The 13,576-nt window shown below is 45.5% G+C and overlaps 2 protein-coding genes across 2 annotated transcripts; both read left to right on the forward strand.

Annotated features, from left to right (window-relative positions):
* Positions 1-676: 676 nt before the first annotated feature.
* LAJ45_06976 (uncharacterized protein) lies at positions 677-4,613 on the forward strand (the record flags this gene model as incomplete). The annotated part of the gene is made up of 2 exons (XM_046116536.1): positions 677-871; positions 930-4,613. The coding sequence occupies 2 exons, from the start codon at positions 677-679 to the stop codon at positions 4,611-4,613; spliced, it is 3,879 nt and encodes a 1,292-aa protein (XP_045970305.1).
* Positions 4,614-7,957: 3,344 nt separating this feature from the next.
* LAJ45_06977 (uncharacterized protein) lies at positions 7,958-9,265 on the forward strand (the record flags this gene model as incomplete). The annotated part of the gene is made up of 3 exons (XM_046116537.1): positions 7,958-8,066; positions 8,207-8,354; positions 8,455-9,265. 3 exons carry the CDS (start codon positions 7,958-7,960, stop codon positions 9,263-9,265), a joined length of 1,068 nt encoding a protein of 355 aa, XP_045970306.1.
* Positions 9,266-13,576: the final 4,311 nt, after the last annotated feature.

Raw genomic sequence — 13,576 nt, forward strand, 5'->3', positions numbered from 1 at the left:
TAATAAATCATAGCTTGTGCAGATTCGAGATATCAAACACGTATCTCTTTTTGGGAGACTACAATGCTTTGTCATAGTCTTTCCCTTCTTGATTTACCTCCTATTTATAGGGTCGTATATTCCATTTAAATATCCGAGTGATATCTTATGATGCAACCAAACTGCAACAAGTCTATCATACTCCAGCTACTTCCAGCTTTCTCCGTGCTCTTGTCCGAGCGAACTTAGGAGAAAACTTGCAGTCCATAAATGAGAGTACATGTAGCGCTCATCCCAGAACAAATATACTCAAGCTAGCATAATCAATTCTAAGTAAATCGGCCATAATATGTACTTACGAAGGATAAATGGGGAGCCGGGAGAGCTTGTCTTGCAAACCTAGGGCACGGATTATTACCCTGTTTTCTGTTGAGAAAAAAATTGTGCTTACTTGTAGCCACAGCCCTAAAGCGAACCTTAAATGTCATGGACCCTTTCACCCCACACACACACATTGATCTCCTAACCTACATACTCGAATAGCACAGCACAGCATCAATGCAAACAAATCTTAGCAGTTATTTTGTGTGAAACAAAGTTCCACCTTCCTTTCCTCCTTTTACCTATCCCAGATAAATAATTTCATCACTGGCCCATCTCACCATAGCAGAAACCTCCAACTCTACCAGACTGCGCCATGTACTCTTCGCAGCCAAATCATCGCAATACTGGCTGTGTATATCTGCCCTCTGACGGCATTTCTCTACTTCAGGCCAGACCACGTCGCAGAATTTCTAGAGCCATTCCAATAGTCAATCCAAACCCACCTCCGCCACCAGCCCCACCTCTCCCTCCTAGTACCAGCACGATAAAAAAACCTAGGATCAATCCTGTAAGTCTTTACTCTTTCCATCAAATTAATGGAATCTGATACTTTTTTCTGGTCTTAGGGATATCTCCACCTCAAAGAGATTATCGAGCAATTTGACAAGTCATCTCTCCCCGCTTCAGCTGGCAACTCGCGTTTCTATACTTTGCTCGAGACCAACTTCACGGCGAAAGACACCGACAGTAATAGCATACAACAGAAAGACCATGGATATGCGGAACAACACCAGCGCAGGGCCACTCGAATGGAACCCCACCACCACGTTCTGAATTATATCTTTCTTCCGTACCGCTGCGATACCTCAACTTGCCGTGAACGCTTCCAGGCGTTTTTCAATGTTATCACACCGAACGAGTGGGAAAGGCTGGCTAGGTGGAAGGAAAAAATTGAGACCAACTTTAACCAGATGAGAGATACAACAAATAATTTAGGGTCTGATGCAGCCGTCTCTCGAGCAATGAAAAAGTGGGTAGAGATGATGACCGGGGTCTCAGTGGATGCTGCCTATGCCATGAAATACATGGAAAGGATGGGGTCACATGGATCAACGCCAATATATTCGCTGGACCCATCAACTCAATATAGAGAGACTCACCTGCGCACGCCAGTTTACTATCCCCAATCACATTACTACTCGGGACATCCACCCGGTCATATAGGGTATGACGCAGGCTTTATCCACCCAGGAAATATAGGAAATATCTATAACCTTCCAAGAATCCCGCAAAGTACCCATATACCAAGACCTATGCCCAATATACGTTCACAATCGCATCCTCGCTCTAGATCGACCGGTGTATTTACTATAGGGCCAACCTCAGTTCCTCCTAATGTTACGTCTAACGCTGATTTCGAATGGGAAAGCTCAACAGATCCGATCCATTGCAGAAAGTTTGGTCCTAGACACCCGTGGGGAGGACCTGCTGTCAAAAGGTTAGAGGTTTCTGAAAGAAACTATCGAAACTGGACCCCGCAGTACACTCCGATCCCTAACCCGAGCGGACGTAAGACACCACCGCATCAGAGATCCCCTAAGTTGAGGAACAGCATCGCAAGTGTCTCAAACCTGGACAATACCAGAGAAAGCCCAACTGTTGCGTCCAAATTGACTGAGGGGAGCAGGGTCGAGGTCGCTAAAACTATCATAAAAGAGTGGGCAGACGAAAACGATTCTGCATCTGAGAGACAGAAAGTGAATCTAAGCCAATATCAGAACAGCTCCGGACTCGAGAAGGTGAGTTTACCGATTGCGGGCTTGAAAGAGACAACAGCCCAGTCAGTGCCACCCACGGCTCCCTCAACCGGATTCCTCGTTATCGGCAAGGAAAATATAAGCAATTCTACTAGGCCGATTGATGAGAAAGCATACCAAAGGGAAGCACAGGCACTTTTGAAAGAACAGGACGCAGTTGTGATCAGTGAAGAAAGCTCTATTAGTAGACAGGCTCCGGACGCGAAAAAGAGAAGAAACAGTCAGAACTCATCGCATAGAAACCCAAAGGAATTTAGAGGAGAACGACGAAATTATGCCAGAGCTGTTTCGGGTTTAAACAAAAATAATGAGGACCAGCAGCATTCAGTTGCCTTGCCTACCTTCATCAACTCAAACACTAACCCAGCTATGTTAGCAAGTCAACAACAACTATCTTCCGAGTGCAATACCCGAACTAAAAGGCATCACGTCACTTTAAACTATGCTAAAGCTGTTTCTGGCGTGGATAGAAGAAATGAAGAGTCGAGGGAAGTTTCCCGAGCTTTGATTCCTTCAGATCCAATACCAGTGGTCAAAAGTACATGGGCAAATGTAGCAAATTGGCGGAATAACGATTCAAGGGCTGATCTTGAGCGGACTTCTCAGTCCGTTTCACCTAAGAGCCCCGCCGCACCTCCGAATGAAAGAAGTGAGACCTCTGGGGTTTCTGCTCCTGTTGAAGATCCACTCCCTGGTAACCCGACTTCCCTTTCTTCTAGAAAATCTTGGAGCTCGATCGTCACAGGCCGCATAAGTGATACAAGCCCTAGGTATCAAAAAGTTCCAGTTAACATTGAAACTTTAGAATACCCAGAACTGGGTAGCCAGTTGGGAACTCCCTCCTCGAACCACCTTTCTGGAACACGAAATCCACAAAGTAAACCATATCTCTCAGCTCAGGCAAAATCGTTTGAACCGACTGGCTCTTACCATAACTTTCCTGTCGACCGGTATCGAAACACCACCAACAGCCCAAGGTCCTTACCATTTCCTGCGCATAATCCACTCACGCGAATAAATTCATCACCGATCCTGTCTGACAGCACCAATGCCTACTACCCCGATCCACTTCTAGAGACTTTTTTCAACACACCCCAGCTCGTTGAGTACTGGAGTAAGTCATACGACAGACTCTTATTTCATCAAAACCTCCTCAGAGTCCAGTTCCTGAAGATCGAAACTGTCTTTCAGGATGAATGGGATATGATTACCCCTGACCAGCGAAGGGCCATAGTCTCAAGGGCAATCTCTAATCTCGACGAAAAGCCTGACAGGATTCAACTCTGGGATACTCCCAACTTAGAAAAAATGCTAATTGGTTTGGGATTGGCTGGTCCTACTTTCAAAGCAAATAGGTATGGTAGTCGGGGTGGACGTGCCAGAGTATCCCATCTTAGAAACAGAGCTGATTATTGCTTCGATCTCGACCCGGATGCATTTGCAAATTCATCATATTGGCTTTTTAATATGATTGGTTTACTTCTCGGCACACAAATTCCTCTAAAATACTATTCAACTGCTGCACAGTATCAGACCGATGGCTCTATTAATTCTACCGACAGTTCATGTGCAGATGACTGCTCGCAATGCATGGGTGCGGGAGAAACAGTTATCGATGGGCAAAATCTCTCAGACGAGAGTGGGTCATCTAATTCGAGGGCTGAGCCCCCAATGTTGGAACGTTTTCTAGATGTAGTTGATTGTACCGTGAAGTCAGAGAATTGCGAGCCAGAAATCAATAAGGGAACTAAGAAATCGATACCGGAAAAACGGCATTCCAATTGCCCTGAAAAGAGTTATACAGGCCATTCAGAAAACCGTACTGAGGATCGAATTCCTCCTCACATCAACTTTATGTCGGCGCCACGGTTAATGTCAAATCGCTTCCAAGACTCGGTCTTCAAGTCTCGATCCCAAGAATGGGCAGCCCACAACCCAGGTCGTGCGCGGTTCATGAAAATTATAGAGATCGATATTTCACTATTCTACTGTGAATTTATTGAGGAAATTCTACATATCTTCGGAGAAATCCGGAGGGAACGTGTATGGTATACGCTGCCAACCATATGGGACTTCTTTAATGGCCCAGCCTCTCCTCCGCCACAATCGAAAAATCAGATCCGTGAGGGACGACTTCGGGCCAAAAACTCCCGTCGCAGCGCTTATCCGCGGGAACGCTCAATGAGTTGCCCAACATGGGGCTGCAAGGAGCTCAGTCAACTAAACCGATATAATAAATGGGTTCAAAGCCCAGGAAAGTTGTCAGATGCGAAAAGAGCTGTCGATAGAGAGAGGATTAGGGTACATAATTTTGTCAGAGAGACACAACGAACTGCAGATTGGGCTATCGCCGGTTTGAAATTGGTGGAGCGCGAAACCGGTCGTGAGGTTGAAAGAGCGTGGGATGGAGGTCTATGGTCGATGCCTATACCAAATGAGGAAACGCAGGCGTTGCAAGCAGGATTTGCACAATTGCATATTTGGAGAGGCTGAAGGGTGACTCACGGGCGTCTTGAGATTCTTTTTGGAAGGTGGTGTGGTAATATGATTTTGAGTATGATTGATTGATTGAAGGTATGCACTGCGTTATATGAATGAGTCCGTATCATGGCCTCGATATCCCCCCACAGGATTCTTGGATGTTTTTCCAATAATCATCTTAACCTTTTCTCAACGCTTAAATACCCTTGCTCGACTCCTTTTATCTACTTTTCATTTCCTTCCCTTTTTCCCCTTGCTGTTCCCTTGTAATTTCTTTTACCTTCCTTGGGGCATGTGGGGGATGTCTGAATAGTCTGGGCCAGGTGATTGTCATCTTGTCTGAGGATAGATTTTTACTCAGTCTACAACAATATAAGGTAATAAAGATTTCCTCAAATGGTTGGAAAAGACCGGTTGAAATACCTTAACATCCTCTGATGTCCTCTTCTTGAAGAAGGGTTGAGGTGGGTATATGTTCAACTCACACACAGCTGTGCTTCTAATTCTTTCGCCTGACCGGTAAAGTTAAAATAAAAACTCTCGGATTGAAGCACTGAAAAAGAGAAAAATTTGTTAGACGATACGCAACAACCAACAAAAGTGCTACTACCATTTGGAGACTTTATCAATCCCCTGGCCACATATCGCCCGTTAAAACATGATACTGTGTATTCTTCGGGTGGTAACTTGGGTTTTGAGAAGAAAAAAACACGGATCTGACCGATTGATATGTTAAACTAGTAAGTGATATAATTAATGCAACTCTTAAGAAAACGCCCATCGCCCATCCTCTTGCAGATCATGGCAATGTCAATGATTACTCGTAATTGTTTGTATATACAATTTTTTGTGGACGCAGTTAAGCCTAGACATACGCCCCTACCAAACGCTCTTTCCATGTACAGTCCCATCGGATACTTCAGATTGAATTTGTGACGAGTGATATTTTATGATTAAGTATACTCCGTTTAAAGTGTTCCTGAATATCATACCTCGGTGGCTACCCACGAGCCCACATGTGTTTTGATTCCTACTACCATTACTGTTCTGTCGATAACTTCTATTTTTTTGACGATGGGTGATCCTAAGATATCTCCCACCCGTTCTGTTTTTTCGCTGTTCATATATCTGTTGCTGGTCTTCAACCTGATATGGATGCCCCTACTGGATTGAAAACCCTAATAATGCAGAGATATCGAACGCCATTTTGCATAGATAGTTCCCAATTAATAAAAAAAAACCCCATTGTATGCACCCCCGCCCTCCTGTGTACCCTGTACGACCAACGTTACGCCGTGTACAAAACTGAAAACCGACCAGTATTCCAATCCATCTGCCAATTCTTCTCAGCACACTAGGACCCAGGTAAATATCCTATGCAGTAAGACATGATATGAATTGCCCTCCTGTTTAGCCCCCGTTCTCCACCGCTGTGCGTAAAAGGTGTCAGGACAACATAGCGATCGATATATCCGCATTATATATCCGTGTAAGGCTCCAGTATGTGTCGCCCACTATTTGAGATCATGAATTTCCCTCACTTCGTTCATCTGCCAGTCAGTTGATGGTAGCAGTGTCGCGACATCCTATTGCACCACGAAATTCCTCAACACCAGCCTAGGTCTAACCCCTAAGATAATCATATCGTGATATCAAGGTTCTTTGGAATCTAATCTTAATTCCAAAAGAGGAAATTATCCACGATCCCATTATAACCTAAAAGGTCATGGTCTTTGCTCCTGCCCCACCCCTTGAATATAGTTCCAAGTATGCGTTTCCTAAAATATCCGTCGAGTTGTAACCCCCCCATAGTGCCAAAGGTTATATATAGTAAACGTATGTGTATTCTGGTGGAGCTACCGGCTGCGTCCATAACCGGGCGTAAAACCAAGGGAGTGAGTGTAAAGTTCTGGAATCGGGAGTTCCGTTTCTTATCAGATGTAATCCAAGCCTATTATTGTTCGCCCATGGCATCGCAGCTCTATCGTCGAGTGACCCCTTTTATCCGCATGACTGTTTCAACCAAACAAAACCAAACCATCTCAATATTTCCTTAGATCTGAGGGTGAGAGCCTTCAAGGAACTGATGACTGTATGATATCCCAGACCCGCGGTGCCGGATATTGGTAGCTATATATAGCCTACTAAAGATCGCATGCCATATAGTCTATCGATAGATAAAATCTCCTTCAAGACGCAATGTGCTAAGTCGATATTTAGGATTACTACTGTTCCTAGATAGCCAAGTAACCTTAAACTGCCGACTTAAATTGGGGCCTCTTGACGTGATTAAAATTAATGAGCATTGATCCGTCGATCAATAATATCCTGCGCCGTGTGCTATGAGGAAACATTCGTTGCCGAAATATAAATTGTACGGAGATTGACTGAGGTTTGGCTAGAGAAATCAAGATCCATGGGATCTTATACCACTAAATGTGTTCGTGGTGGATGTGGCCACGTATGTAGGGTCAATTATAGGGGTCAAAATAGGGGCTCCTAGTTACGGAGCTAAACATGGAAGAGCGGGTGACGAGGGGTAGAACATATAGTCATTGTATTTAGCGATAAGTCCAACGGTAGCTAAGGAGAGTTTTTCGAGAACCAGGGGAGAAAGAAAAGATTTGAAATAATTCTTCCCAACGGCTAGTCACACAAGACGTTGAAGTTGCCTTTTTGAGCTAATATTGGGAGGCCAGGGGGCGTTCAAAACAGATGACCAAATATGGCCAGCGGCTAGAGAAACCACATGTACATACACCATCATTCTCTAGTGTACCGACCATAGTATAGTACATCATGTATGGCAAGACAGATGGTCGGCCGGATTGACAATTCTACGGACAAACCTAGATGCACCTTTGGAAAGGCATTTTATGATTTTGACAGGCGAAGGTCCAATAAAAATGCACAGTATTTATTTATTTTTTTCGGTTTTTCTTTTTATTATTAATATCTCGATGAGATCTGTATAAAAAGGAGAAATGTTTCTACAGGAACATGCATAAGACAAATGACAGAGCTCAATAAGATAGCTGAGTGATGGCCAAAGTAGGTATTACCAAGGTAATTCAATAATGTATCGCTGTAATCTGTCTTTCGTTTGTAATCTGCCATCATACATGTTATGGCGCACATAATAGGTACATAAAAGGTACATGACGGCATTGAGGACAGATACCGAGTGATATCTCATGTGAAAGGCTTATCTGAGGATCACGTGTGTCGCTTTACTCAGCGTCACAACCCCGCAACGTCACCTCAACCACACAGCACTCTCAACTCCATCGCGACGCGTCTATTAACCTCACCTATCATCTATCTCCGATACCCCATTACCCCTAAATATCTTAACAATGGCTTCCAGTGGGAGTGGGTCACCTACGACGGGGAAAACGATCAAAATAACTTCTGGGCCGCAGCTCACACAATTAATCAAGGACAGCACAGTTGTCATTATTGACTGTTAGTTAACTGCCCGTTTACTCAATCCCTTCATCTGTTTTATTGAAAGCGTTTCCATTTTTCATCACCCAAAACATTGTCTCTCAAGCTGCTGTTCGGCATGCACAGTGGCTAATAATAAATCGCTTTGTCTCATATAGTCACTGCTGTCTGGTGTGGACCATGCAAAGCAATTTCTCCAATCTACGAGAAGCTGTCTGAGAAGCTCTCGTCACCAGGCAAAATTGCCTTTGCAAAATGCGATGTGGATGAAAACCAGGAACTATCGAGGACATATGGTATTACTGCGTTAGTACCTCCCTCTTTTGTTGATCTACCCGAACGTTGTCCTCGTGCTTGATTTCCATTAATCACCTACGTACGATGTGCTAACTAACACCTCTGACAGCATGCCAACCTTCCTCATCTTCAAATCAGGCGAAGAAGTAGAACGTGTACAAGGCGCCAACATCCCAGCCCTAACCAGTGTTGTCAGGAAGCTCGCACAGGAAGCCGAAGCTATCAACTCTACCGGCTCTGCATCCGCAACTAAGGGTTTCGCTGCTCCCCCAGCCTCCTCCTCTGGTGGCTCCTCTTCATGGTCTGGTCGTGCGCTCCCGAAGGGCTACAGCGATGTCACAGACCAGGTCGATGTCAAAGGGCTGGACCTCATGAACGCAAACATCGAGTTTGGAGGCGCGAGGACTCTATTTGAAGCCAAAGAGCCTAGCAGGCGATCTACAGGCAACAAGGGCAAAGGGAAGGACGGTACCGGGGAAGCGGATTGGGTTGAATCTGATACCGATGAACAGCTTATGCTGTTCATCCCGTTCCAATCAACTGTCAAGATCCATACCATTCAGTTTACCTCATGCCCACCTAAACCTAATGATGAGGATGATGATGAGACCCCATCTCGCCCCAGGAGGATAAATATCTACTCCAACACACCCAACATCTTGTCTTTTGACGATGAAAGGGCCCCAACCCAGGTCATTGAACTCAAGCCCGAAGATTGGGATGAAAAGACTGAGACTGCAAGCGTTACCATGAGATTCGTCAAGTTTCAGAATGTGAGCTCACTCACAATCTTTTTTGTCGACGTTGAAAGGGAAGGTGCAGAAACGGTTAGAGTCGATAGAATCAGAATCATTGGCGAAAGCGGTGAGAAGAAGGATATGGGCAAGCTCGAGAAGGTTGGAGATTTGCAGGGCGAATAGAAAAGCGGGGAAAATATCCCTCAATACTAGTAGTAATTAGATTGCGCTACTGTTTACTACTGTCCAGCACTACATATCCCATGATTTTACGGAAGTGATGAATTCACGCGAAAATGGCGGGGTGTTTTAGGTGGAAATGATGCTTACATCGTTTCGGCGATCACACACAAAAGAAATTGTCTCTCTCTAGTTCTTCTTTTTCGTGCTATTAGAATTTAGCCAAATGGATACCTGATAGAGAAAACACGAATATCGACGTTTAATTCTTTAGATTAATCTTTCACTTTTAAAAAAATTGAATTCCATCGCTTGCATACATTCTCACTCGAGAAGAATAAACCCGCTTTGTGGTTATCCATCCGGGTTGATCAGTTGTTTTCCCGTTTACGGGTATATTTACTCTATTCTTCGTTACTTCCCGGGTACAACTCACCTAGTTCAGGGTCAAGTCATCTGAAACCCTACATATAGTAATTACCAAGTACCGTTAGGTACCCTAGATCTAGAGTAGAGTACATACCCTACCCTACATATAGGTACTTCTACCAACACCAACAGCAACGACAAGAGAAGGTGTCGGTCTGTGTCCGTGTGTCTAGTGCCGTGACAGTTGTACACTCCCGAGCAGCAGCAGAGTAGTTCAGATATCCGAGCAGGCACAGTTGATAGCAACCGAACTGTAGAATACCGGTGCCATGCCATGCCACCATGCCACCATGCCATGCCACACGACACCACATCATCCACACTCCACAGCCGAGGTAGGGTAGAGGGTACACACTGTATCTAGGGTTGGTTAAGTGGATTATTGCTACCTAGCTTACTCGACATACCTTGCAAGCCTCGTCTTTGAGAAAGATAGAGAGAGAGCCAGGTGTTTAGTGGAAGTGTAACTTACCCTTACGTTATCCATACATGTCATGTGGGCCCATCCACTTCACATATCCGTGGCGGCGCGCGGCGCAGATTGGATTCCATCGAATTTATGCAGAATGTGGAAATATCCCCCGTAGGGTACAGGCGTTAAATCGCGAGCAGCAGCACCACCCCACCTTTCGATTGAGCTTCTGTCGGACGGAGATCGGCCGGCGTGTCCATGGCTCTCTCTATCTCGTTTACGGGGGGGTGGATGGGGGCTTGGGAGGAAGGGTGGTGGATTGGATGGGAACTTGTTTATCGAGTCCACCTACTTCCTTTAGTAGGTGACGGTCTGTGCTTTGCGTTTTTTTCCCTCATGATCATTTCCAAACAGCAAAACGGCGATGTATGGAATGATGATGATGATGCAGTGGGTGTCTTGTCTTGTTCTGGATTTTTCTCATACTCTTTCTTTTGTTGTTTCCAGGGACCAGGGAGAGTGTTGTTTTGCTGCTGTTGCAACATTTGATTGATGTGCAGGAGGGAACGTGTAGGTACAACAGAAAAAGTAAACTACTGCTTGGAATTGCTTCTATTGAAACTACTTTTTTACCAACTCTAGAGCAGCTGGAGAGTCTAGAGTAGGTAGGTAAGTGGTTGTTTGTGATATGATAGAGTGATAGGTCATCACCATCACTGCAATAATCATCACCAGCATCTATCTATTCGCTGGCAGATGCCCATGCTGTTCTGCAACTTACTGATGTTAATTTACCACTAACTGCAGGCCATCGAAAGGTCTACTTCTACATACCCAGAGTAGAGTGGACGCAGAGCACGTGTGTGGAGTACCATGTAGCTAGGAGTTACTCTAGAGCAGGTACCGGTACCGTCTCCTACTACCAGCACTCTAGTGTTACCTAGACTAACCGACCCGGCTAGGACGTTTCCCCATCAAACTGGGGGCCGGGCTTGTCAACGGAGAATATCATTTTTCCCGGGTGAAAAGCAGCAAGAAGGAAGGAAAAGAAGGGAATGTAACCGCGGGTCTGGTGTGCGGGGGCGCATTTAGTGGGATGTGGAGACGAGACCCTCTGCTTTTTTCCCTCTTCTCTCTCTCAGAGTAGGTACCTACATTAAACATACAGCATACCCTAGAGCCGTCCGGGAGTACTCTACGTTTTCACCAGGTTTTTGGTCGGTGGAGAGAGACAGGCACCACACATGATGCAGGACACAAGCACGCCGTAGGGTGATGTATGTATGCAGTCGCAGGAGCAAGAAAATAATGGCAGTCAAGGTAAGAGGGCGGTTTTATGTATGCGTGTATGTTTCGTTCTTCGGCAAACGTCGTGCAGAAAAACACCACCGCCCCCGATATAGGAAGCTGTTTGAGGACCCTGAGGCCGTTTCAGAATGGGAGATATTTTTTTCTGAGGCGAGATCTCGTGGGGCCTCGAAGTAGGTAGTGGGAGTACAAAAAAGCAAGTGAGAAATGATGACGCTGCCGCCGCCGCGGCCGGCTTCTAGAGTGTCATCGAAAAAAGATTCCCTCCATCTATCTTAGAGTATCCATCCCACGCGGCATCTGATATTCCCATGTCCTGACATTCCAGCGGTTTATTTGCTTTGTCGATCAGTTTACTTTTTTGCGGTTGCGGCAGGAACATGGATTGATAGGTGGAGAAGCTGGATGTATGTACCTACATGTAGGTACGGTAAGTAGAGTGCTGTAGAGTAGGTAAGAGTTGGTGATAACCACATGCCGGAACAGGAAGAGGCATATTAGGACCACAATATCAGCAATTGAAAGTTTGGGGGCTGGCTGTTTTTGGGAGAGCCCGTGGATAAAACCTTCAAATCTTCCGATGCTGTGTAGCCATACTGTAGGTAGAGTACACAGTGTTTTCTCTCGCGATTAATTGTTCCTAGAGTACACCGTTCTCTTTTTCGAGAAAACAATTGGAAGGCACGGTCCTCCTATCCCTCCCATCATGGCCCGGCAAGTGGCATCATCACGTCAGGCTTGTCATCCATCACAAGATAAGGCAAAACGTCTGATGTTTAGAGATTGAGATTGATTGATGCTCTGGGGGACCTTTCTGCTTCTTACTTGATTGATCAATGGCAATTGAACCAACCTAGCGGGTGGAAGAATCGAATGGGTGGTGATCTGATTTCGCACGGTTGATTGAATCGATTTCACTTCTAATCATGAATTGTTTTTTCTTGCAATTTTAAATTTTATTTATCTCTAGCCAATTGGCTAGGGACACTGCTCTGCTCTATATATACATGATCGTATAAAAAAAAACTATCTAAAAAAAAAGAGAGAGCCGACTGGAACGTTTTGGTATGTATGAATACCCTCACCACTTCCTATCGTCACCACCCCACCCGCTCCGATAAAAGAGCGAGGGGAATGGCTGTGGGCCGAAGGAAAGGATGGAGGGGGACCTTCATCTGCAATTAAATTTTCTCTGTGATTTACCGGACGCGCCGTCGGAGTTTTGAAACTCTTGCACCACTGATGAAAAAGCGGACGGGCAACACGGGTAAGGCAAATCGCCGCACAAAGAGAAAAAAAAAGAAGGAGGGAGCAAAGCTCCAGGGGGAACGAGCGCGGCTTTTGTTTGAGGCGAGCGGCGAATTATTTTTACGGGGCTTGGGACTGCTGCCATCTGTTAGGGCTCGGGGCAGCCGATTGATTATGTATAAATAAGCCTTGGCGAACAGGGTCCGCTTTCGATTAATAGAGCATCACCACCCATCACCACCCCCACTATTCTAGAGCTTAATGAAGTTAGTAGTAGACCCTTACTCTTCCTTCCTTGGCAAGATCACCCGTCAGTACCGTAGAGCTGCTAGTACATGTATGTACCTAGTAAGATTTTCAGACCCTGAAGCTTCAATCAAGCAGCCGCCGCCTCCATCGTTGGGCTCGGGGCTTAATCGTCTGTCACCTGACGCAAAAACGTCCCTGCTGTGGATGCTTGTTGTCCCTGTTTCTTCTTCCTCTTGCACCCTGTTGGCGTCTGTCTTGCCTTCCTCCTCTGCTCTCGTTCGCTCGTTCCTGTCCCGTGGATCGGAAACGGTGGTCTATGTACTCTAGTAAGGGTGACAACAAGAGAATGAGGTCAAGCGCGAGGTTTCCCGCTCCTCGTCGGCGGGTTCCCGTGCTTTCATGTCGTCTATATCATGAGCCTGGCAGCAGGAAACACAATGCGCGCGTGTGTGGTGTTTCCAAAAGCAAATGGAGGGTGTTACCTGTTTTTTGCGATTTGCATATCATTGATAGCGGACGGAGAAGGGAAGAGAAGAAAAAAAATGCTCCTTGCCGTTTCATCTGGAAAACGAGGGAGAAAGATATTTGTAAGTAGGTAATGTGCATGAGAAGTTGAAGAATGTAATGATATGATTAAAATACAGTAGGTACATGAGTACCTCAAGATG

This window comes from Morchella importuna (genome assembly GCF_003444635.1).
Source record: "Morchella importuna strain M04M26 chromosome Unknown Morimp01GS021, whole genome shotgun sequence".
Taxonomy (NCBI): Eukaryota; Fungi; Ascomycota; class Pezizomycetes; order Pezizales; family Morchellaceae; genus Morchella; species Morchella importuna.